General features: G+C 32.9%; 2 protein-coding genes across 8 annotated transcripts in view; one reads left to right on the forward strand and one right to left on the reverse strand.

The window, feature by feature from the left end:
- Positions 1–13,070, forward strand: part of LOC106073426 (protein O-mannosyl-transferase TMTC1-like) — a 49,740-nt gene extending 36,670 nt beyond the window's left edge. Inside the window, exons 10-18 of the mRNA XM_013233968.2 lie at positions 296–409; positions 2,660–2,803; positions 4,023–4,231; positions 5,324–5,459; positions 6,106–6,253; positions 6,460–6,597; positions 9,303–9,428; positions 10,454–10,531; positions 10,639–13,070. Coding sequence (XP_013089422.2) covers positions 296–409; positions 2,660–2,803; positions 4,023–4,231; positions 5,324–5,459; positions 6,106–6,253; positions 6,460–6,597; positions 9,303–9,428; positions 10,454–10,531; positions 10,639–10,752 — 1,207 coding nt within the window. The 3' untranslated portion in view covers positions 10,753–13,070. The remainder of the gene's footprint in view (positions 1–295; positions 410–2,659; positions 2,804–4,022; positions 4,232–5,323; positions 5,460–6,105; positions 6,254–6,459; positions 6,598–9,302; positions 9,429–10,453; positions 10,532–10,638) is intronic.
- A 522-nt stretch (positions 13,071–13,592) lies between these two features.
- LOC106073429 (NAD-dependent protein deacetylase Sirt6-like) lies at positions 13,593–22,075 on the reverse strand. 7 transcript variants are annotated; one of them, XM_056031825.1, is made up of 8 exons: positions 21,824–22,033; positions 21,281–21,336; positions 19,218–19,394; positions 18,757–19,021; positions 18,173–18,259; positions 17,152–17,483; positions 16,742–16,935; positions 13,593–15,821 (listed from the first exon to the last, which is right to left on the reverse strand). In XM_056031825.1, exons 3-8 carry the CDS (start codon positions 19,323–19,325, stop codon positions 15,620–15,622), a joined length of 1,188 nt encoding a protein of 395 aa, XP_055887800.1. In that variant the 5' UTR covers positions 19,326–19,394; positions 21,281–21,336; positions 21,824–22,033; the 3' UTR covers positions 13,593–15,619. The 7 variants fall into 7 exon arrangements, with proteins under 7 accessions (XP_055887800.1, XP_013089426.2, XP_013089429.2 ...); XM_013233972.2 differs by having other exon boundaries at positions 21,910–22,020; XM_013233975.2 differs by lacking the exon at positions 21,281–21,336 and having other exon boundaries at positions 22,008–22,075.
- Between the last annotated feature and the right edge of the window lie 939 nt (positions 22,076–23,014).

Genomic DNA, 23,014 nt, shown 5'->3' on the forward strand with positions numbered 1-23,014 from the left:
TCTTAGTTCCAGACAGCTAAGTCTACTACATCTTGCTTATCACTTCAGCCCGATCTAAACAGACTTTCTTCTAGTATCAACATGTCGTCTAACACTTGTGTTGAACGGTGCGCTGTTGCTCACCATAAACGTTAGCTGAATCAGTGTTATAACAGTAATAATAATGAAGGTGTATATTTTATTAATAAAGTTGCTTAATAATTTCGTTGAGTTGCTGCGTGGTGAATGGATGACAGAAGGGGATAATCATGAAAATATTTCTTTTACTTACAGACTCTCTATTTGTTTTGTCTAGATCTGGAGTAAAAGATCTCCCACAGAATGCCAAAGTTCACTACAACATGGGGAATTTCCTGAAAGATGAAGGCAACAAAACTGGGGCTGAATATCATTATCGTCAAGCAATACGGTAAATGTGCATTAGATTGTCATGCATGGCGAAAAATTATAAATAGCAATTTTTTTTTGGGTGCACAGAGTAAAGTGTGCACTTTTTAGCACCACAAAAACCAGTTTCCTAAATTCTAGACCAATTTGTTTTTTATTTCGTTGGGTAACACGGAAGATTAATTCAGTGTCCTTGACCTAGTTTAGTTTATTGCAAAAAGGTCTCTTTTCAGACCTTGCGATCTATGGGGGCAGATGATGCTCAGGTTATTTGTTTCTTTGGCCAACGGTTAACGAGCAAGGACAGCACAACGACCAACAGCCTTTACTTTCCCCAACTCTAGTCAGGTACCCATTAGAGTTGGGTGGACTCAGAGGCGCCCTAAAAATCCTGAAATTCAAAATCCAAGTTTTCACCGAGGTTTGGAAGCCAAGCGCTTGACCAATCAGCCACCGGGTCCCCTTAGTTTATCGTGGAAACCAGAAATGTAATATTTTTAAATAGAAAAACTGAACTATCTTTTTGCTTTATATTTACAGTTCAATATGATCTGAATTATCAGTAGTAGTAGTGCACTGACCAGTTTCTTTATCAAAGTTTTCTCCCATAGTTTGAATGTTTGATGCTGTCCTCTTAGAGTTCCTATTCCCCCATGGTTTCTTTTGTTCCTGAATGGACTAGAGTGGACCTTATATATGTATATAGATAATTGCATGGTCGTGTAATATGCCCTCCGAACGGTCGTTACTATGGTCCCATGTGTATACCCTGTCCTCAACCCCCCCCCCCTCTCCAGATCTCCAGCAGAGGAAGTGGGACGTCAAGATCTTCTGTAGGAAAGAACTGAAACTAAACAAAATTACTCATGTTTTTTAAACAACCCCAAAACACTTATGTTTAAAAAAAAAAAAACAACAGCAGCTACAGGGGTGTAGCTAGGACCTCTTTAGGGGGTCCCTGCATTTTGAGGAATATTTAATTTTTAATGTAAAAAACACTCATTTCGCCCCCCCCCCTCAAGTGGGGGCCCGGGGGGGGATTTTTCAATTCTCCCCCTCCTCTCCACCACCCTAGCTATAATGGACAAAAGTTCAAGCCCCACACCATATGCTAACTTTATTCTCTATTTCTAATTCTGCAAATTAGAAGCAACTAACTGCGATATACATTGTATCATCGAGTGGTATGCGCCCCTGACTGTTGTCACAATGGTCCAAATCCAGCCGGCTACCACAGCATGTCGTCCTGTAGGAGGTCAGGGCTAGGACGTTATAATCTTTAGTTTTGAAGGAACGTATAAAACGAATACATTAAAAAAAACAGTCTTTGTATTTCGCCTACGAACAAATCCTACAGAGCATAGAGACGTATTATCATATAGTTGTTTTTTTTTTTTTATCTTTGCAAGTCTTAAGATAGTGTAAAACTCCATTGAATATATGCCAGGTAGGCGAAATCGACCCCACACGCGGCCAAACAATAGCAAATGTTGAAAGTAAGACGTTTATTGTTGCTGTACTTATGGGAGGTAATCCATTATATTATCATAACTCATGGGAAAGCCATAGGTTACTGAATCAATCTGTTTTCTTTTAAAGTAAAAAATTGCAACTCGACACTAATTTTTAAACGATAGACAGGTAGAAATCTGAACAAGTTTCTGCAAGTCTAATAATAATAATGAGAGCTTTTAATGGCTATGTCTATTCTAGCAAAGGAATGATTGTGCGCGTGGTTGACAACATTAGTTAGTTATCCCCACCGGTTGATACTAACGTTAGCGACGCCTCTGAAAAAAAAAAAGAGCCATCAGTCTCTAAATCAGGGGCTCTCAACCTGAGGGTCGCGACACCCTTGGGGGTCTATTGACGATTTGCCAGGGGTCGCCTAAAACCGTCAAAAATATGGATTGTTATTGTCTATTCTTCTATTGCCGTGTGCGTGCGTGTGGGCGGGGGTCGCTGCAGAGTGGGGGATAGTAAAAAAGGGGTCGCCGAGTTTAAAAGGTTGAGAACCGCTGCTCTAAATGCTACAAATAAAGATACGTTTATATATTTATACTATTCCAGAAAAACAACAACATCTGCAGCAGTAAAATCTTTTTTAGAGATTTATAAATAAGACAATGAGAATATTTAAATTAGACCTTTCAGTTTACTAGTCCTTCATTTGCTAGTCTGGGTTTAAATTTTAGCTCATTCAGATACAATCAGACAAAAACAAACAACTCAACCATTATTTCTTCTTGTTGTTTGTTTTTATTGATCACAGGTTGAATCCTTTCCATCCAAGTTACCATAGCAACCTTGGCACAGTTTTATCGAATGTGAATGAAACAAAAGAGTGTTATATGACTGCTTTAAAACTGTTACCAGATCATAAGAATTCTTTGTTCAACCTGGGCAGCTTACTCATGTAGGTTATTTATATCAACTCACTCACTGTCTGTCTGTCTGTTTGTCCGTCTGTCTGGTAAAAAGTGTGTACACTTATTTTTCTGACACCCAACCTCGGATCAAGCTGAAATTTTGCACAATTATTTCTTTTTCTTGACAACACAAGAATAAAAAAAACATTAACCAATCAGTTAATTAACTATTGTTGATTAATTATTTTGTTTGGTATCTCAAACAAGGGAAAGAAAGTGTACTTGACTGAAGTGGTGGTATAAGCTAAATTAGTCCTATTTATAGGTCACCACTCTAAATTAAAACAAACAATATAACTATACAATCTTCTCTAGTTATAAGTACCACTCTAGCAGAGTGGTTAGCATGTTGTCCCAAGGAGGCATAAGCCATAAGTTCGAATTCAGGTCATTCCCCCCCCCCCTTTTTTTTTTGTAAATGCTTTTAAAAACAATTATGATAAATCCCACCCTGACGACCCTGATATCCCCTTTCTTCCCCCCCCCCCTCCATTTTCCAAACTGGTCCAGATAAAATGATAGGATCAAAGCGTATTGAGAAAACTAAAAGCATGAAATAGCGAATAACTGAAAAAAATTGGTAAAAATATTATTAATGGCACAGATTTATTGTTTTTGGTCTAGATCTATTACAAATTTATCTCCATGACTGATCCAAACTAATTGATACAATTATACTTCGCTAAAGCTTCTTTTCTTCTTTTTTTTTTAAAGTATTTTTTTATGTTTTTCTTGTTTTTTTCTTTTCTCTGCCACTACGCCAATGTTGCACTTCCATAATATGTGTTGCACCTTCCCTTTGCTGCACCTTCATTATGTTGCATTTCCATAAGATGTGTTGCACCTTCCCTATGTTGCATTGCGTCCCGAATTTCTTTTATTTTTATCTGAATCGATCTTTGGAACATCTAGTACATCAAATGTCATTAAACCTGTAAAAAAATTTTAAGATAAATTTGATCCTTTTTGGGAGCATTAAACTAAATTAACCCTGTAACAACTAGAGACAGTTGCATTCCCAGAGTGCATCAAGGTCACTTTGGAATGTAGAGTTAATTAAAAGCAACACAGTTTTAAAAAAATTGTTTTTTTAATTTTTATGCAATATTAAATTATATGTATCATACGTTATCATACATTTATTACATTTTGTGAAAACCCTATTTATACTTATCTATTTTTCTTGAACACCCTATCAACTACTAGTGATGAAGGAGACAGTGCAGGCATTAGTTTAGTTCAACACTCACTAAACAAAGATCCTAACTTTATTGAAGCCTTGCTGGTCATGGGCAAGGTGATGCTCAGGGCAAAGAACTTTTCAGCCGCTGAGAGCTACATCAAGAGAGCATTGGATTTAAATCCACACAGACCTGATGTGCGATTTTCTTATGGCTACTACATGCACATGACAGGTTAGGGCAATGTTTTAATCTCTATTTTGTTTTGTGAAATTTGTCTTAGAAAACATATTTTTAGTTATAGATATTTAGGTGTTAGGGTTTAGAGAATAATAACAATAATAATAATAATAATAATATATTTATAAAGTGCTGTTAACATAATGTAAGCTCATGGCACTGTGATAATAAAATCTACATAAAAACAATAGCTAAACTTTTGAAAGACAAGGACTGTCTATTAGAAAAATGAATAGACAATTACTCTAAATATAGAAATATGCCGTTGCCCTTAGAAACCATGACTTTATACACAGAATTTTGGTGTAAAAGGTAGAATGCATAACAAACACAGTGTAAATTTCTTAAATAATCTAGGACTAGTGGACTAGATGATGTGACAATTAAAACTTAGATGATTATCAATCATTTTTAAACAAACTATGAAAGGCCTTCTTCAAATCTACAACATACAACACCATAAACAGGATTACCATAAAGGAATATGAAACACAAACATTATATATTGATCTCTCTATATATATTGTTAAAAAAAAGATAAGAAATATGAATTAGTGCAGACTAATTTATAAAGTCTTAGCATTACACAAACTACAAAAATTAATTCTAACTAAAGTTTGACACCAATATTTTATTGACAAATAAGATTTGTGTGTTCAAAGAATTTTTTTGAGTTCTGTTGTGTTTCTTATTACCTCTTAAAGTCTTCTGTCCTTGAAGTCACCTGTTTTCTAGCAAAACTACAAGTCACATCATTAAACTGAATAAAAAAGTAGAGCTTCTATTGTTGATTATGTTATAACAAGATACAAAATTGTAAACCAATTAAATATCACCAGTGACATATTTTGAAGGTGGGAAGAAGGGTGCAACAGATAAGAAAGAAAGCTTATTGTCATATAGGACTCCTATGAACACATTAGATTAATTTTATTGTGAGAGTTTATAACCTCAGATCCCATAGCTGTCTATGTCCCTGCTTACCATTTTCAAATAATTTAACAGTTTAATGACTATACCCATAATTTCTAATGTAATCAAAATTCAGCTTAATTAGATAGTAATTAAGCATTTTTTTTAAAAAAGATAATTTAGATGCTGCACTTCAGGAGTACCAGCATATTCTGGCTTTACATCCAAATGAATTAACTTCTATCCAGAATGCAGCTTCAATTCACAGTGACAGAGGAAATCTTATTGAAGCAGAACAGTTACTTAAGAGGTAGGACTATCTATTTCATATTTTTTACTTTGCCTGAGATTTTTCTTTGGTAATTTTCTGTTATTTAGAACCCTGTAAATTTTGAGTGGGAATTTATTAATATATAATACACTAGATCTAGAATACATGGCATGAGAAGGCTGAGAAAAGGATGAATTGCATAGAGTAAAAGTAAAACAAGAAAGTCTTACAGTTCATCACAACAAAACCTTCCTGGTAACAAGGAGAAAAGGGACAAGTGAAGGGATAGCTTAATTTAATAGAATCAGCATTACAGAAACATTTCTTTTTAAATTCATCTTGAAGAACAAAAGAATTATGTGCTTTAAACAGATTCAAATTTAGACTTAATAAGGTGCTAAGCTATTTGAGAAATGGGGCCCACTGTAGTCAACATAAATTCTTTTTTCTTAGCTTTCTTCAAAAGGATAGAAAATATGCCAGAAATAATTTCTAGGGGCTCCTTAGCAAGTTGGAGAGCTAAGCTATAGCTAAAGATGCTGTAGGTAATTCCAGCACTGGCTTTAAATACTACAATAAGATTAACAGAAAATCCCAGGTCTAAACAGTTTAAAATTATTTAATTAATATGAAGCCCTATTTTGAAAACTAAAAACAATTCATGACTACATATTTTTGTTTTCAGGGCTCTCAATGTTAAAGAAGATTGTGAAGATTGTTTGAGTGCACTAGGAAATGTTTATATCAGAATGGGGGATCTCAATAAAGCAGTTATTTCACTTGCAAAAGCTACACATTTAGCACCAAATAGTACCAAGATTCATTTAAGATATGTAAGTATTGAATCATCTGATAATCTTTGGCTACATTATCTAACACATTGGAGGAATAGTAGCAGCCTAATTGAAAACAAAATAACAAATATAGATATGCCAATTTGTAGTAGATTTTTTATTTTACATTTTGACAAAAAACAATAATGAAAAAAGAAAAATTTTTGTTACATGAAATGATTGAATGAAACATCTTCACAATCTAGGTGAGAGCATTAAAAGAAAATAAACAGAGGGAAGAGGCTCGAGAACATCTTCAGCATCACATTTCTAAATTTCCACAAGATTTCTTGGCTATCTGGTTTGCATATAACTTATCAATGGAGGAAAATAGAATAAGCGATGTAAGTAATTAGTGATGGGCAAAAGTTAACTAAAAAGTTGCTAACTTTTAGTTTAACTAAAAAAAAATAGTTAAGGCCAAAGTTTAATTAAAAAAAAAGTTTAGTTAAAATCCTAGTTTAATTATTTTTTTTTAGTTACAAACTAAAAAGTTTAATTACAAATTTTACAAACTTTTTTAACATACACACCAATAAATATTTAGATCTATGTAATTTGAAGAATATATATATTGGATAATAGAGAGGAGAATAAACTAGAGGGTGCACGGGTCACTAGAAAGCCTTTTGACCTTTACCCTATAATTGCCGCTATTCCCGCCTTTAAAAAAAAATACACGTGTTCATTATATTTCTAGCAAGTTTCACTGCTTGATAAATCCTGATTCAATAGATCTACATTTTGCTTCTTTTTTATTAAACACCAATGTGTTCCTGAATAGCTGCAGGCAAAGAATTTTGCTTTACTATAGATCTAAAAGAAATGTCGACTCTTTTTATTTTAAAACTTTTTACTAGATCTAGAGTTAGAGTCTAGTGACGTCTAAGTCTATTAGTATTACTATTAGTCTATTACTACTGAATACTACTATTAGATCAATAGTCATAATAGTCTATATTTAATTATTTTAGTCTCTTAGTCTTAAGTAGAGTCTAACTCTTAGTAGTCTTAGTCTTAGATCTAGATGTAAATTTAAAATTATAAGTCAATAATTATATTATAATATACTATAGGCCTATAGATCTATTAATTGAAATCTAAATTAAATATTACTTTACTTTATTAGACTAGATCTATTAGTTTAGAGATTCTACTATAACTATGTAACTATTCTAGAATTAGAGTCTAGATTAGATCTAGATTACTTATAAATTATACTAAGACCTAAGATGCATAGATGATAGATCTATAATACTAATAATAGTCGTCACTATACTAGATCTAATACTAAATTAACTAAATCTAGACTAGATTCTAGATCTACATCTATGATCTACTTCTATTATAATTATAGTTAATTATACTTATATCTACTATCTAGATCTATTAGATCTAGATCTAGTCCTAGTATTATCTACTAGAGTATATAGATCTAAATACCCATACCTAGTTATAATCATAATTATAATAATCTAAAATCTCTAGAATCTAGATCTAGAGTTACTAAGATATCTACTAGACTAGATTATATCTAGATTTTAGATCTAGTAGTAGTAGTAACTAGTATTTCTTAGATTATTTTTAGATTAAAATATTAATTATTTGATCTAGGTCTAGTAGCTAGATCTAATTCTAGATCCATATTATATTTCTGATCATTTCGTTTGTAGAAGATATTAGATCCAGAATATTCTAGAATCTAGAGTTAGTTAGAGAGTCAACATGCAGTTTTATCATTACTTCTAAAGGTAACTTATAATACTTATATTAGAACTTCGACAATTACTTCTAATTTCTTTCTTAGTAGTATCATTCTAGTGATTCTATTAAGATCTACAACTATCCCATAAAGACATTTAAATCTTTTTTTCATATGTGCACAAATAAATGTTTATTACATTTTGCTAAAGAGATTGGTTGTGTTTTATACTTTATATTTTTTATGTTTGGCTGTTTTGTCCTTAAAAAAGGTCAAAATAGTTAGTAAAAGTTTAACTAAAGTTTTTTAGTTTAGTTTAACTAATTTTTTCAATTTGTGGTTAACTAAAAGTTTAACTACTTTTTTTTAGTTCAAACTTAGTTCTAGTTTAACTAAAAAAATTTAGTTTAGTTCCCATCACTATAAGTAATAGGCCTATGTCTGTCTTCATCTTCATCTATACCTTAGTCTGTCGGAGCATTGGGGCACCACACAAGATATGTTGACCATCTTTCTCCATTCCTCTCTGTCTTTGTACAATTTGTGTTTTTATGTTGTTTTCTTCCTGTCACCTTAAAGCAACTCAATGAAGAAACTCATTGTTAACCAACTAACTTTATTACTAAACTACAAGCATTTATAGATCTTTGGTCCACATGGTCTATGAAAAGTAGTTTAGATTGCTTTTTTAATTTGGTTTATGCTTGGTATATAACTTTATACACAAACTGCAGGAGTCCATTCACAATTTAAGAATTAAAAGTGTCATTGAAATACAAGAGATAATAAGCTTAACTTGGTTACATTCTGAATCAGCATAACTGATTACTGCAGGGAAAAACTTAAAACAAATGCAAAAGTAAATGCTGAAACAATGAATGTTGCATTCATATTACATATATAAAGGCAGCACTAGGGATCAAATGTTTAATGAGAGAAGATCTTTTTTTTTTGATGTAACATATTTATTTTATAAGATAATATAATGAAAATAATAATAATAATATGAATAATAATATGATATAATCTAACAAAAATAAAGGACTGTGTTGACCAGGGCACAAACCAGCGACCCCAATATGGCAACTCTGTATAGACTGTAGACCATAATATCTTATGAAATACAGACTTTACTTCAAAAAAAAGAAGATGATTGTTTCCTATGTGTGTTTCTAGGTCAATCTAGTCATGCGTGTAGGCAAATAATTCAATGTATCCATATTGAAGTTTACTATTAGATGTTTAAATGTCCAAAACAAAACTTTCTGATCCAAAGTATCTGCTGTACTGCATGGAAAAAGATGTGTGTTATTCTATGTTTACTGAAAGGAAATTCTGTATTTACAGGCTGCACAATACATCTCTGAGGCTGTGACCATTGCAGAGCGTGAAAACAATCCTGCCCTCAGTTACTTATACAAAGAGAAGGCTGACATTTATAGATTGAACAAGGACTTAGATGGCGCATTGAAGGTAGGTTCTGTATATCTCAAGAAAAAATAGTTACTACCTAGAACCTTTGTTTAATCTGTTATTATCAGGGGTTCATCTCATTTTTGGTGAGCTAATAGGTGGTCGACGTAACAGAGTTGCCCCATGGAAATGCTTCAAAGACCATCTTAGGCGCCAACTTGCCTTAGCTGACAAAAAAGATAGCACTTGGTTGCATGCGGCCTCAGAATGAGACAGTTGGAGATCACTCACAAAGACCACGGGATACACATTTGAAACCAAAAGAAAATCTGCTGCCAAGGACAGATGCAAATGGCGAAAAGAAAATCTAAATCGACCACCTGTGGACAATGGTTAGGCTTGCTCTGGGTGTGGCAAAATATGTAGGTCACAGCTTGGGAAATACTGCATTCCTCACTTATCTTTGGACTTAAAGACAAGCCTTATTATCTCATTTCTATGAGAGGATCCATTGTTGCTTTGTGACTGAAAGAGACCATAAAACAGTATTAGAGAAGAATGAGAAGGGTAGGGTTAAGACTGGAAACCTAACATATGTAATGAAATGAAAGAGGCCATAACCCTCCTATAGAAGAAAAACTATATGGAGAATTGCCTGATTTTGGAAACCATTGTGCGGTTCATCTCAGATGTAAGATTACTGATAACATTCTGACTTGTACAATGAGAATAAGGAAGAAGAAGAAAGGGGGAGGTTGTCTGAAAAATTAAAAAATAAAGTTACATAAAAAAATATTTATAAGTATTTTTTAAACCTTTTTGAAAAAAAACAACAACAACTTCTATATGACATTTTATCACTGTTTTGTTTTGTTTTACATGTTTTTGATGTTTCTTCAGAGTTGAAGATAATTTCATCCTAGCCCAAACCTTCCACTAGATGGGAGGCAGGGTTTAAACCCCGGATGATCATGACTATTGAACAACAGTCCAAAGAGCATACCACCTGCCAGGCAGCCATTCACTGTTGGGACTATTCTGTTTAATGTCAGAAATAATGTTAGAAAAACTATGTTTACTTTCAGTACTATGAAAAATCCATTGAAATCAGTCCAGAATATGAAGAACCCATTGTGAATATTGGATCTGTTTATTATTTGAAAGTAAGTTTATGGAAATAGATATTTAAATTAGTAGTAAGCATAAAACTGTAAACGTATGATACAGAAATATGCAGGGTATTAAATTTTTTTTATTTCTTTTCATGCAGAAAAATTATAAAGAAGCTGAAACTTACTATCAGAGAGCATTGGCCATCAACCCTCACAATCAACTGGCAAGACTGAACTTGAAAAAACTGCAGACCAACATGAAGATGACCTAATAGTGAACTTCAATATGGATACATTGAATTATCATTTACCTACACTTAGTAATGTATGTTTACACCTGTCTGCACATAAGCCCCTTAATAGAGACAGTGGTGGGCACCAGTGCTGATTCTTTCAATCTTCATTCACTCTGTCTCAGTTCTTCACTGTGTGTCTGTGAAGGAAAAGTTTTCTTTTAAAGACTTATAAATTATACACGTAGGTTCTTTCTTAACAGAAGATAATTACATAACTTAATGTCAACAAACTATCTTTTTTTTGTCTTTCTTGCTTTCTTCCTTCTGATACTATACATAAAGGATTTTTTTTTCAAAGTTTAAGTAAGAGTCTATGATCTCAAGATTTTTGGTTTTGACAGTAATGAGGAAATTATCAAAAAGCTCATCACATTTAGGACTAGTGCACAGACCTCTTCATTTATTTGTTTATTGCATCTCATTTGGTCTGTTATCACTCTAATTGCAGTTGGTGTTTAAATTGCAATTTGTTAATCATTTTGTTAACATTTTCTGAGTAGTGATTTGTAAGCATATCTGTGATGAAAAAGATCTCATTTTGGAGTAAGTTATGTTTCATGTAAATGGCCAAATTATTGGATTAATTTCACTTGGTTTTATTTTGTTGCTATTTGTTTTTGGCTTGATTTATGTTTTTAAGCCTACTTGTAAATATGTATAGAGTTTAAGAGTTATGAACTTATGATAAATGTGTTTGTTTGCTTGCCTTTATGTGAATGGCAGTATGCGTGCTCTATTTCCCGTTCAATACAACACTGTTCTAGATTTGTTCATTCTGTGCTGCCTACGTCACATTCAAGTTGAAGGAGACAGCTTAAGTTATTCACATTGTGCCATTTACAATGTGAAATTTATGCTACATAAACTATAACCATAAGATTTTTGAAGATAGAGACTAAGATTTATTGCATTGCCATCTTTTTATTTTACTTTTGGGTAACAACCCATGTAAATTCATTACAATATTGATTCCTTTTATATGGAAACTTAGGCCGTTTTAATCAGGATTAATTTTTATCAGCTTGTTTTTGGTACAATGATGCTGATTTAAAGAAGAAAACTAAGTCTTTTCTTGACAGATCATTTTATTTTTATATATATTCTTTTCGTTACAAACCAAAATTACAACTTGAATTGTGCTCTTTGGAAACTCTATCTGGTTTCTAGAATTAGAATTGGAAACTGTTTGTTTTTATCTTTATGCTTTAAAGAACCTTACTTATTCTTTATGCTCAGTATCTCTAGTCTTACTAAATGTCTTCCATGTGTTTACCTAATGCTCAAATTAACCAACAATTTTTTTGTCAACTTTTTAATTTTTTTTGGTATGAATACACACCCAATATTTAATGTTTTATACACTTCAAATTTGTTTTTACTACTAATTGTATGCTTATTAAAACAGTATTTGCTGTAATGTGCACCTATGTTGAGACCATTAAATTACATTTATAGTGACTGGGAAGGTGAGATAATACTCCCAAAGTCAGTGAAATTGACTGCACTAGTAGCTGTGGTAAAAATATATACGAGAGGCAGAGCCAGCAAGCAGTTTGTTTTCTCTTCACTTGCAAAAGTTTGGGTATTTATTTCAAGATTCTATATTTGATCTGATCAGTTTCTTAGTGCACAAAGGGTCTATAGCATTTATGCATTTGGGCCTTTGCATAATGCACACACCAACACCTGCTACCCAAAGATGCTGGATGTGCCATTTCAACTGTCCATATTGATTGCTTATTAGTGGATACAGTTGGTTAGTATGATAACTAAGTTTCTAGATCTAGCATTTTTATAATAGATGTCACATGATAAGGATGGACTCACTAAGTCTTAAAGAATAAAAAAAAATAACAAGCTGGCAAACTGCAGGCTCTCTGTGATAAGGGAGGACTCTATTCATAAATTCAAGTCTTAAAGAATAAAAAGTAACAAGCTGTCAAACAGAAGACACTGCCTCTTACCTACACATATTTCTCAGTGGAAGTTACATTAGTTGATAGCACAAAGATTTGTTGATCAATGTGTGTAGCTAGTCTTCAATTAACTTCATAATATCATTAGCACTTGAAATATATTTCTTGTATACATCTAGAATCACCAATAATGTTTTTCTCATGTTTATTGAGCACTTTCAAAGTATTATTCTGTAACTGCAATGCACTTGTGCCTTTATTCTGTGTGTTCATGAAAGACTTATTGAAGTCCTGACAAATGTAGACATGAATTTACTGTTTTACATTTGTTACATCTATTTTTGTGCTTTTTGATAAAAATAAAAAAGCAACACTTTCTTTTAAGCGTTTCGTTTATTGTTGACTAATTGCAATCTTATGTCAAAGATATTTTAAGAACAATTCTTTGATTTAGTTGTTTTAAGTCATCTAAAAATTTTACAATTAATATGATCAAATTATTAATTAATTAAATAATTAATATGAATTATTAAGCAATAATTTTTATTGTTAAATACAAAGCAATATATTTAGATATTTACACTAGCTGCAAGAGATACAGTGACTCAAATGTTAGACTGATTAGCCATTCAGGAATCTGTTTGATGTGATAAAGATAAGCCAATGCTCATAAGCATCGCCAAAAAATATTTTTATTGGCTAAGACAAAAATATTCATAACCATATTAAATATATAATTTGAAAAAAAAAAAAACAATATTAGCCTTAATATTAACTTTAGTTTTTTTATGAGTTAATGATTCTCAAATAATCTAGCTCAATAAAAAGTAATTAACATCAAGTATGTCTAACAATTTGTTTAAAACTACAACATTGATAAGACTATGAAACAAATTCCAATCAGCAATGATACAGCTTTAATTGTTTTTTTAAAGAATTCATAAGCAATTAGTGCAAGAATAAATATTTTCCAACCTAAATATGTAAGTAGACCTATGAAGGTGTTGAAAACATACCAAATTAAAAAGGTTTACTAAAACAAAACATCTTTGTTTTTCAACTTCACCTTTGAAAGTTAAACAAATTTGATCCATTTAAGTATTACTTCCGTACTGCAAACTGACTAAATTGTAGTAAATAGATTTAAGTAGGTTTGAAATGGTTTTTTTTTTTGAGTCATCACATTTTGAATAATATCAAACAGAAAATGAAGATTAGGACAAAATAAGCTTATCCTCTCAGTTTGTTTTTTCTACTGAAAATGCTTGAAACATTGAACCCATCAAAATAGTGTATAGATGAAATAAGAGAATGAGGCTATGCCTTGTCATAATATCCGATGGGTATGTAATGTTTGGGATTGAAAAAAAAAGGTTACTGAGTTCCCCTCAAATTAACCAATTTTGAGTTACATAGGTAATACTTTATTGAGAGAGGCTTTGAGAAATGTCTAACAGGAATCAAGAAAGGCAGTGCAAGTAGCAGGTGATTTAAAAACAAGCAACAGAAAAAAAATACTTAAAAAAAACAAAAAAGCTTATGTAAGGGAAATAATAGCTAATTACTGCCATTTATATGAAAATTACAAGGTTTAGCTCGCTTTCGGCTATATTAAACAAAGTGGGAAAAAATGTGTCAAAATGTAATAAGGGAATTAAATCCATGTATACATCCACATCTCTCATTACGTAGCATTTATTCTCCTTATTTTGATATCAAACAAAATATTAACTAATTGGTTAATTTTCTAGACTGATTCATGTCCTGTCAGGTTCAATGAATAATAGTGCAACGTTTTAACTTTATCCGAGAATAGGGAATGTGAGAAAAAACATGTTCAAACGTTTTACCAGACAGACAGATAGACAGATAGAGTGAGTGAGTTAATATAAGCCTTTTAAGAAAGGGGAAAATGAAACAAAAGGAAGACAACATCAATGAATGGACACAGAAAGAAGAAAGTTAAGTAGAAAACAGAGAGGCATTGAGGGAACTTGACAACAGAACACTTGCGGTGACCCAAAGGTTCAACATGCTAATGGAAAGTTTGTAGACTAGACATCAGTACATTAGAAAATTAGCTATGGTTATGATTGTGTAGCTTCCATTTAAACATGTGTATGACATAAACAATATTATATGGAGTAGCAAGTAGATATGATTGATGAAAATCATGCTACATTTAAGACGTATTGCAAGAAATTTTACAGACAAAAATTGTAGGTTAGGCAACTGCTTAAAAATGCTTGACAAGTAAAATTTGGTGTGTAAAAGTTACATTTTTGGTTATTTACAACAAAATGTATACAGATCAAAATTCAGTATCACAATTTTAGAAAGGCCATCTCAAAAAAATATATTACAGAATAAGTTATTATAAAATTCAATCTCAACAGCTTTGACTTCTGAAAAATATGAAATAGGAAATATCTCTTCATGAGAGTATCACAGATAGTATTTACACTGGGGAAAAAAAATTCAAATGAACAGGTTCTTAAGATAAGATGCCAAAAGATGAAAACAGGTGTTAGCCAACAAACACTGAACTGCAAAAGTACAGTATAACATTGTTACAATGAAAATAGTAAAAAGATCTAAAAACTAGGATTAAACAGATTGAATACAGGACCCTTTTTGTTTATTAGTTGAAAATTATCATAATGATGAATAACGAATAAGTCACAGATTTGGATAAATCAAACATTAAGGCAGTGAGTTTCATCTGCTAACTAGCACCCATTTTTAATAGGTCTAACTCCAATAGTACTTGTTAAAGACATAAAAAGTTTGTAATTTTTTATAGATGTTTTACTGTATTTCTATTTCCATTTTTTTTTTCAGACTTTTGGTGCCTTAAATCAAAGCCCTAATTATTTTTTCTTCAAGGGACAAAGAATGACAAACACTTTATCAGCAAGCTAAATGGCCTATATCTCAGGCCCACGCTTCTTTGAGTACTCCTTCATTCTAGAACTTCTGCTTGCCTCCCATTGATCTAACTCTGCTTTTGGCATCAGCCTCTTCATAACCTCCTTCATGAGATTATCACAGTTGCCAAACACCCGTGAGCCAAGCTGCTTCCCATCTTTTCCAGTCTTGTAGCATTCCTCATCATAAGCTGTGATTTGTCTAAAAATAAAAATGTGTTACCTTATGTTTCAGAAATAAAAATGTGTCTAACCTAGTCCAAAACTATAGCAAGTGGGTGGAGGATGGTGCATGGAGAATTCAAGGTCAAGATAATATGAATGGATGGTTGCCTGGTAATGCGGTTTGCGTGTTGGACTGTTGTTTGGATTTAAAAATGGTACCAGGTTCAAACCCTGGCAACTCCAATCCCCCGTCATCCTCCAGGAAGTTTTGACTAGGAAGTAAATTATCTTCAGCTTTGAAGGAACATCCGAAACATGTAAAACAAACATTTTACAAAGCCCAAGCAACATTTGCTAAATGTTTGATTCTCTCAAATGATCGGGGACTCGGTGGCTGAGTGGTAAAGCACTTGACTTCTGAACCTAGGGGTCTCAGGTTCAAATTTCCCAACCCAACCTGGCAGAAGTTGAGGAAATTTTAGTCAATTGGTCATTGTACTGGCCACATGACACCCTCTTTAACTGTCAATCATAGAAACAGATGTCCTACCTACCTTTCCTTTAAAATCTACCGTAAATATAAAGAGCACAAAGAACAAAGAAGTAGCAGCACATTAAAGAAAATATCCTTCAGAGATGCTGGAGATGAATAGACCACACCCTTTTCCAAGCCTGCATCAAACATCACAACATAAGCCCTCACCTGGAACCCCCAAGGAAGAGGGGAAGAGCTAAAATATTTGCCAAGATTTGGATGCAGATGCCAAGCAGATGGGCAAGATATGGGGACAGTAGGAAAGAGTCACCCAGAACCCAGACACCTTGAGGAAGTTTGTAGGTGGCCATGCAGAACACAGGCAGATATGAAATGATAATGAAATACAAAGCACAAAAATGTTTTTTTTACTGAGGTAATTTTTTTTGCTTCTGTCTCAGGGACATCAAAAAGTTTTTTACCTGTTGCAGATGATGAGCCTGTGTGGCTCAGGTCCGCAGGTAACCAGCTCATTGGCAGGGAACACCATCAGTGTTGAGCCTAAAGTTAGGACTGCATCAGCCTGCTCTGCCTCTTTCTTTGCTTTGTTAAGCACAGGTGTTTCCAGATGGTCCCCAAAATTTATGATGGTATTCATTAGGCAACCTTCGCATTCCTAGAAACAAAAATGTTTATTTATTTAAATTAGAGCATTAAAGGGCAGCATTCTCATCCATTTATTAATATTGCAAGGCATTCATAGACTAAAACAGCAAGATCTGAAATAAGAACTTGGTTAAGAATACAGATTTTTTTATGGCAAATAAAATATTTAAAAAGGTTAAGTGTTTTTATTTTTTAAAATTATAATTAACATAAGCTTTAAACTTACAGGTTTTGAGCATTTTCGACCTGTCCTATGGTTAATGTTACATTTTGGGCATGGCTTAGGGGGACAAACTCCTGTCTGGTGCATTCTTACTGGAAATGTTCTTTGAAATCTTGAGTGACATTTCTCACATTTCTCCACAAAAGAGTTCCCATGTAGCTCTGCAATCTGGTCAGGGTGAACACCAGAAAGAAGGTGAAGGCCATCTGTGTTTTGGCTGATTATAAATTTAAGCAATTTCATCTCCAGGAGCTTAAATAGGGCTTCATGGGTGTAGGTTGGCCGTAAGTCAATTAAATTGGTTCTAGATGATCCACTTTTAGCTGACTTGGCACCTAAAAGAAATTTAATGTTCTAAATTAATGGTGGCTTAGTGGCCAATCGATTGGCTTCTGAATCAAAGGGTCTGGGATTTGAATCTCTGTAAAGACTGAAATTTGGGGATTTCTAGGATGCCCCTTAGCACATCCAATCTAATGGGTATCTAACATTAGTTAGTGAAAGTAAGAGTGGTTTGTTGTTGTGCAGGCCACATGACACCCTTGCTAACTGTTGGCCATGGAAATAGATGACCTTTACATTATTTGCCATTTAGATTTTAAGTTCTTTTTTTTTTCTGATATTTTTAAAGGTTATCAAAAAAACTAACTCATTTAACTGAAGTTGAGGATACTTCCTAGTCCAAACCTCCAGCAGGACGATGGGGAACAGTAACTGGCAGGGTATGAACCCAAATATATCGAGACGACAGTCCAGCACCCATACCATGTGACCAGGCAGTTTTGATGAACTAAGTAATAATTTGCAGCTCAGATATGATTAATAATGTGCTTCAAGAGAGACTTATCAGGGCCAGAGTTTAAATCTCACCTGCAGGTACAATTTGTAGGCTAAATAGATGTGTTGTGACTCCTGGAACATTTTTTAAAATTAAATTATTGTCTTCTTGAATTTATTCATGTTAGCCAATTCCCTTTAGATAGATTTGAAAAAAAAATGTTTAAAAGTAGTGATAGAAGTTTACCATAAAGTTTTCGTTTGTCTAAATTTGTCCATTTCCCATCAACTCCTCTAAAATCTCCAATTCCAGCTGCAGTTGAAATACCAGCACCTATTTATTCAAATGTAGACTGAACATAACATGATGTTAACATATTTTTTTTAAATGATAGAGGGCATCTATATAAAATATTGTATTTAGTATATCATAAAACATTTAAGCTATGAAGTTAAGTCAGCTGGATAAAAAAGCAGATTCATTATAGCTGGTCATTCTAACGGTAACACAACCTGACATAAACATAAAACTTAACCCTTTAAAAAAACACTATCAGTCAACTCCATGCAGTAACTTGCCATTGTAAAATTCTCTATGACTGTTTATTTAAATTAAGATTAACACATAAGAGTAAACATCTTATTTATCATTTTACAAAAATTGTGCAGAATATAAGAGTAGATGTTAGCCTTTATCAAACTAACGCTGTCATATTTATTTTATATCTGAGATCCTGAAGTTAAAAAAAGCAGGAAATAGTTAACAGTCAAATAGAGAAAGAGACAAAAGCAGAAAAGTTAGAAAGTATCGTTAATATTTCCATACGTTACCAGTAAAAGCAATACAGTATTGACTCTTTCTAATGACCTCTGCAATGTGCAATGCTTGAGCCTGCACTCTTTCCAGGGAGTCAAAATACTCAGCTGTCTTCTTAGCCTCCAAGATCATTTCTATCTCTGTCAAGGATAAATATGTCTGATCTTGGGAATCTGTATGCTTGGCAGCACGCAGCAGAGTTTCCCAGCAGTCATAGTGGAACACAGCTGTCGCATTTTCTTGCCAGTTTACTGCCAACAGTTTCACAGGTGACTTTGGCTGAGAGGATGAAAGTAAGCACGTTTTTTTTTTACTAAATAGTTTTTAATTAAATTAGCTTTTTTTAAATATGATATAACAGACTTAGATTCTCATCCCAGAATCGAATAATGTGTTTAGATATTTACCAAGTTTTAAAAAGGATACCTAGATGATAAAAAGATGTGAACTTAAATGTGCTGAGTTTAATACAAACCTCAAATGCTCTAACTTGCACTCTTGCCTCATTCTCAGATAAGATAAATTTCTTTGGGCACAATGAATAATTGCACTTAAAACTTGTCTGCAAAGAACTAGCTGCCATTTTGTTAAATGTTGATGTTCATTTTATTTTTAACTCAAGGCCTCAAATTTGTTTTCCCTTGTCATAACTCTAAAAAAGTAAATATCTTATAATTACATACAGTGGTTTAAAGCAGAAGATAATTACGTCCTATATTATGTGTATCCATGAAAAAAAAAAGATATAGAGCTCAGTGAATTTAGGTCATTTGCCATCAGCAAAAAAGGGCAGCAAAGATTACGACTACTAAGAAAACTGTCCTCGTTTAATGTTAGCGAAAAGGCCTTGGCTATGTTTTATCATGCTCACATCTGCAATATTTTCAGTTTCAATATCACTGCCTGGTATGGCAATCTGAGCATTAAAAATAGGAATAAACTTAATAGAATCCTCAATGCTGCTGGCAAAATCATTGGCAAAAAACAAACCCCATTTGGGCAGTTGTTTGAGACAAACATCTATAAAAAAGCTAACAAGATCCTCGAAATAAAAAATCACCCTTTGTGTCAGGATTTCGTGATTTTACCATCACAAAAGAGATACAAGACACCGATAGCAAAGACAAATAGACACAAACACTCTTTTGTTCCCCTGGCAATCAAATCATTAAATAAGAACAATCTGGTATAAACTTTGTCACATGTAAATTATGAGTGAGTCTGGTGTGAATGAACACTTTGGTTTCTTATAGTTATAATGGTTTTTTTGTTTGGTGTAATGCACAAATTTTAAGACAAATTTCCTTACGGATAATAAAGATTATTATTATTATTATTAATATGCATGACTAAATGCATCCCGCATAGGACGTAATCATCTTCTTTTTTTGAAGTAACATCTGTATTATGATGACTGTATTATATACGATAAAAAGATAAGATTTTAGATCTAGATGAGATCTAAATGATACTAAATCTAGACTAGTATTCTAGTACTAAACTACTAGATCTACATCTAGAATAGAATCTAGCAGCATTATTAGCTTGCTACTGGCCTAGCCGCCCTACTGGCCCTATCTTTACTAGCACAGTAGCAGCTATAGTGTAGGGGAAGGTAGGGCAAAAAGTAACAGGGTAAGTTGTCACAAACACTATATCGGTATAATTTGATAAGCTATCAAAAATGCGAAACTACATTTCAGATGTTTACGGAAACATATACAAATAGTTATAAAGTGAATTCGATACCTTTTCGCATTTTAAACTTAAGGAGGGTTCATAAGTTTTCACAGTTAGGAAAGTGGAATTTTATTTTTGCGTAATTTTGTTGTAAAACACTTATAATGTTGAAATGATTATCCAACATTACACTGTTTCATGTCTCTATGTATTAGTTACACATTGAAATTGTTTTTTTTCTTAAAGCTCGACCCAATAAAATGTTATTGGAATAAATGTTATGAAAATTGTTGTGGGGGAAGTTGTCACACTGGTTGTGGTAATATGTCACAGTTGTGACAATTTTTCCCAATGAAGATTAAGCATTTTGAAACAAATTTTAATAATATTTATTTATTAATAATTATTTGTTTTATGGATTCTTTTTTATGGATGCTACCTAAATAGTCTTCAGCGACTTTCTCCTTAAATAATGCTGTTTACAAAGATTATGCCAGCATCAACATACAGAAAATATATCTGTCCTCTGAGCACAACATTTAGTTTAAGAAAGAAGTTCTCCAGTCCTACTATTTAGAAAGGTTGGAGGTGGGTGCATTGGTGGGAGAAGTGAACAGATAGTTTACAAATATTATATAGAAAAAATAAACATTATTTTGAAGAAAAACCTACAGCTTTCCTTCTTAGCTCCAAAACATTTCAGAACCTTCACATAAATATCATTCTTTTATGACGACCAGTCAAGGAAACTACTACAAGAACAAAATCTTGACTAATTATGTTATTTCTTTTAGACATAGCAAGATATGGTGATTTTTTAATGTGTGACATTTTACCCCATGCCCTGTGTCAACTTACCCCAGTGTGGGACAATTGTCACAACCTTAACCCAACCAAGTTTCTGCTGTATAACTCTGATAAATATAGAGATAAAGTTCATTTTATTTTCTCTAGTACTAGATCTAGTTGTTGTCTGAGTGTTTAAGTTACAGCATGTTAAGTTTGGTGTTTAAAACATCAAAATTTGAAAATTGTGCCCGATAACTAGCCCCACCTATAGATAGATCTATCAGATTTTATCTATCACTAAATCTATCATTTAGTACCTATAGATTTAATAGATAGATCTAGATCTATCACTAAATCTAACATAATTATATAGTATCATCATAATCATATCATGATCATCTACACTAGTTCTTGATTCTAGAAGACTAGAATGATACTAGATTTAGATGTATAATAATAATAATATAGACTAATAATAGACTAAAATAATAAAATATAAATAATATTTTTATTAATAATAGTATAAACTAAAATTAAAAATAAATAAATAAATCATCATCATCGTCATCATGATGATTTGAAAAAATTTGGGTATTAAAGACATTAAAGTACTCTCTTAGTCTCTCTCTCTAGTAAGTAAGTAGATCTAGATTTAGATGTCTAGGCCTAGGTCTATTAGAAAAAAAGTACACATTTACAGTCACTTAAATATATTAAAATGATCTAGATCTAAAATATCTATCTGTCTAGATAGAAATCTTAACATTCTACACTCTCTGATCTTTTGTTTGTTTACATTTTGATCTCCAATTTATAAAAAATAAATGCGGTAGTCTTAAGCATCTAAAAATATGGACTCAGTAGTTTGTAAAGGGGATATAAATAGTTTCCGTGTTGTAAAGGGGATATAAATAGTTCCCGTGTTGTAAAGGGGGTATAAATAGTTACCGTGTTACTCCTTCACCTATCCCTTATTTAGATTATTAGATCTAGATCAATAGTGACTTAGTTTGATGGACCGTTGAGGCACAACGCAAGATCTGTTGACCGTCTTTCTCCATTCATCTCTGTCCTTTGTCTTAAATCAACTTTTAAGTTGGTTTGTTGGGAAAAAAAATGCTCAGTTAATTTAGCATTGGCTTACCTATAGACTATAGATCTATATATTCTAATTAGGTATGTGACGTTTGAGAAATTGGGTGGGGTGATTTGGGTGGCACATCTCCCCTTGACGCAGGTAAAGTCAAACAAATGAAGACAAGACCAGCACCGAGCACTGGCGATCATCTTCTTCAGACTGATTTCTAACTTCTAACTTCCCCCTCTCTTCTGGGCACATTTCACTCCTTGCACATACTCTCTCACGGGTTAGACTTTCTTTTGACTCCTTAGGTGTGATTTCATAAACCTTAATCTATAATTCCGTGAGCGGCCCAAGGTCTACTGTTCTCTCCCGGGTAAGACGACTACCTGTTTCTAGCCCTTCTAACTTCCCCCTCTCTTCTGGGCACATTTCACTCCTTGCACATACTCTCTCACGGGTTAGACTTTCTTTTGACTCCCTAGGTGTGAATTCATAATCCTTAATCTTTAATTTCGTGAGCGGCCCAAGGCCTACCCCTCTCTTTCAAACTCTTCGCCCCTACATCTTCATAAGCTCGCGTAGTTTGGAACATTCACTAATCATTTTTCCAGCACGCTGACAGACTGGCAAAACTTTCGCCATTTCATTCTATTTTTTTCAATGTAACATCCTTGAAACTGGACAATTGTAAATTTGTCTGAATGATCAAAATTCTCTCA

This window comes from Biomphalaria glabrata, chromosome 6, assembly GCF_947242115.1.
Source record: "Biomphalaria glabrata chromosome 6, xgBioGlab47.1, whole genome shotgun sequence".
Classification (NCBI taxonomy): Eukaryota; Metazoa; Mollusca; class Gastropoda; family Planorbidae; genus Biomphalaria; species Biomphalaria glabrata.

What these genes read in the sequence shown, in the direction of transcription:
- LOC106073429 (XM_013233975.2), bottom strand. Translation starts at nt 19,325, where the DNA reads ATGGCAGCTAGTTCTTTGCAGACAAGTTTTAAGTGCAATTATTCATTG. An exon ending in GTCGAAAATGCTCAAAACCT is followed by an intron (nt 16,936 to 17,151) that starts GTAAGTTTAAAG and finishes TTTTGTTTCTAG; the next exon opens with GAATGCGAAGGTTGCCTAAT. An exon ending in AGGCTCATCATCTGCAACAG is followed by an intron (nt 15,822 to 16,741) that starts GTAAAAAACTTT and finishes TTTTATTTTTAG; the next exon opens with ACAAATCACAGCTTATGATG.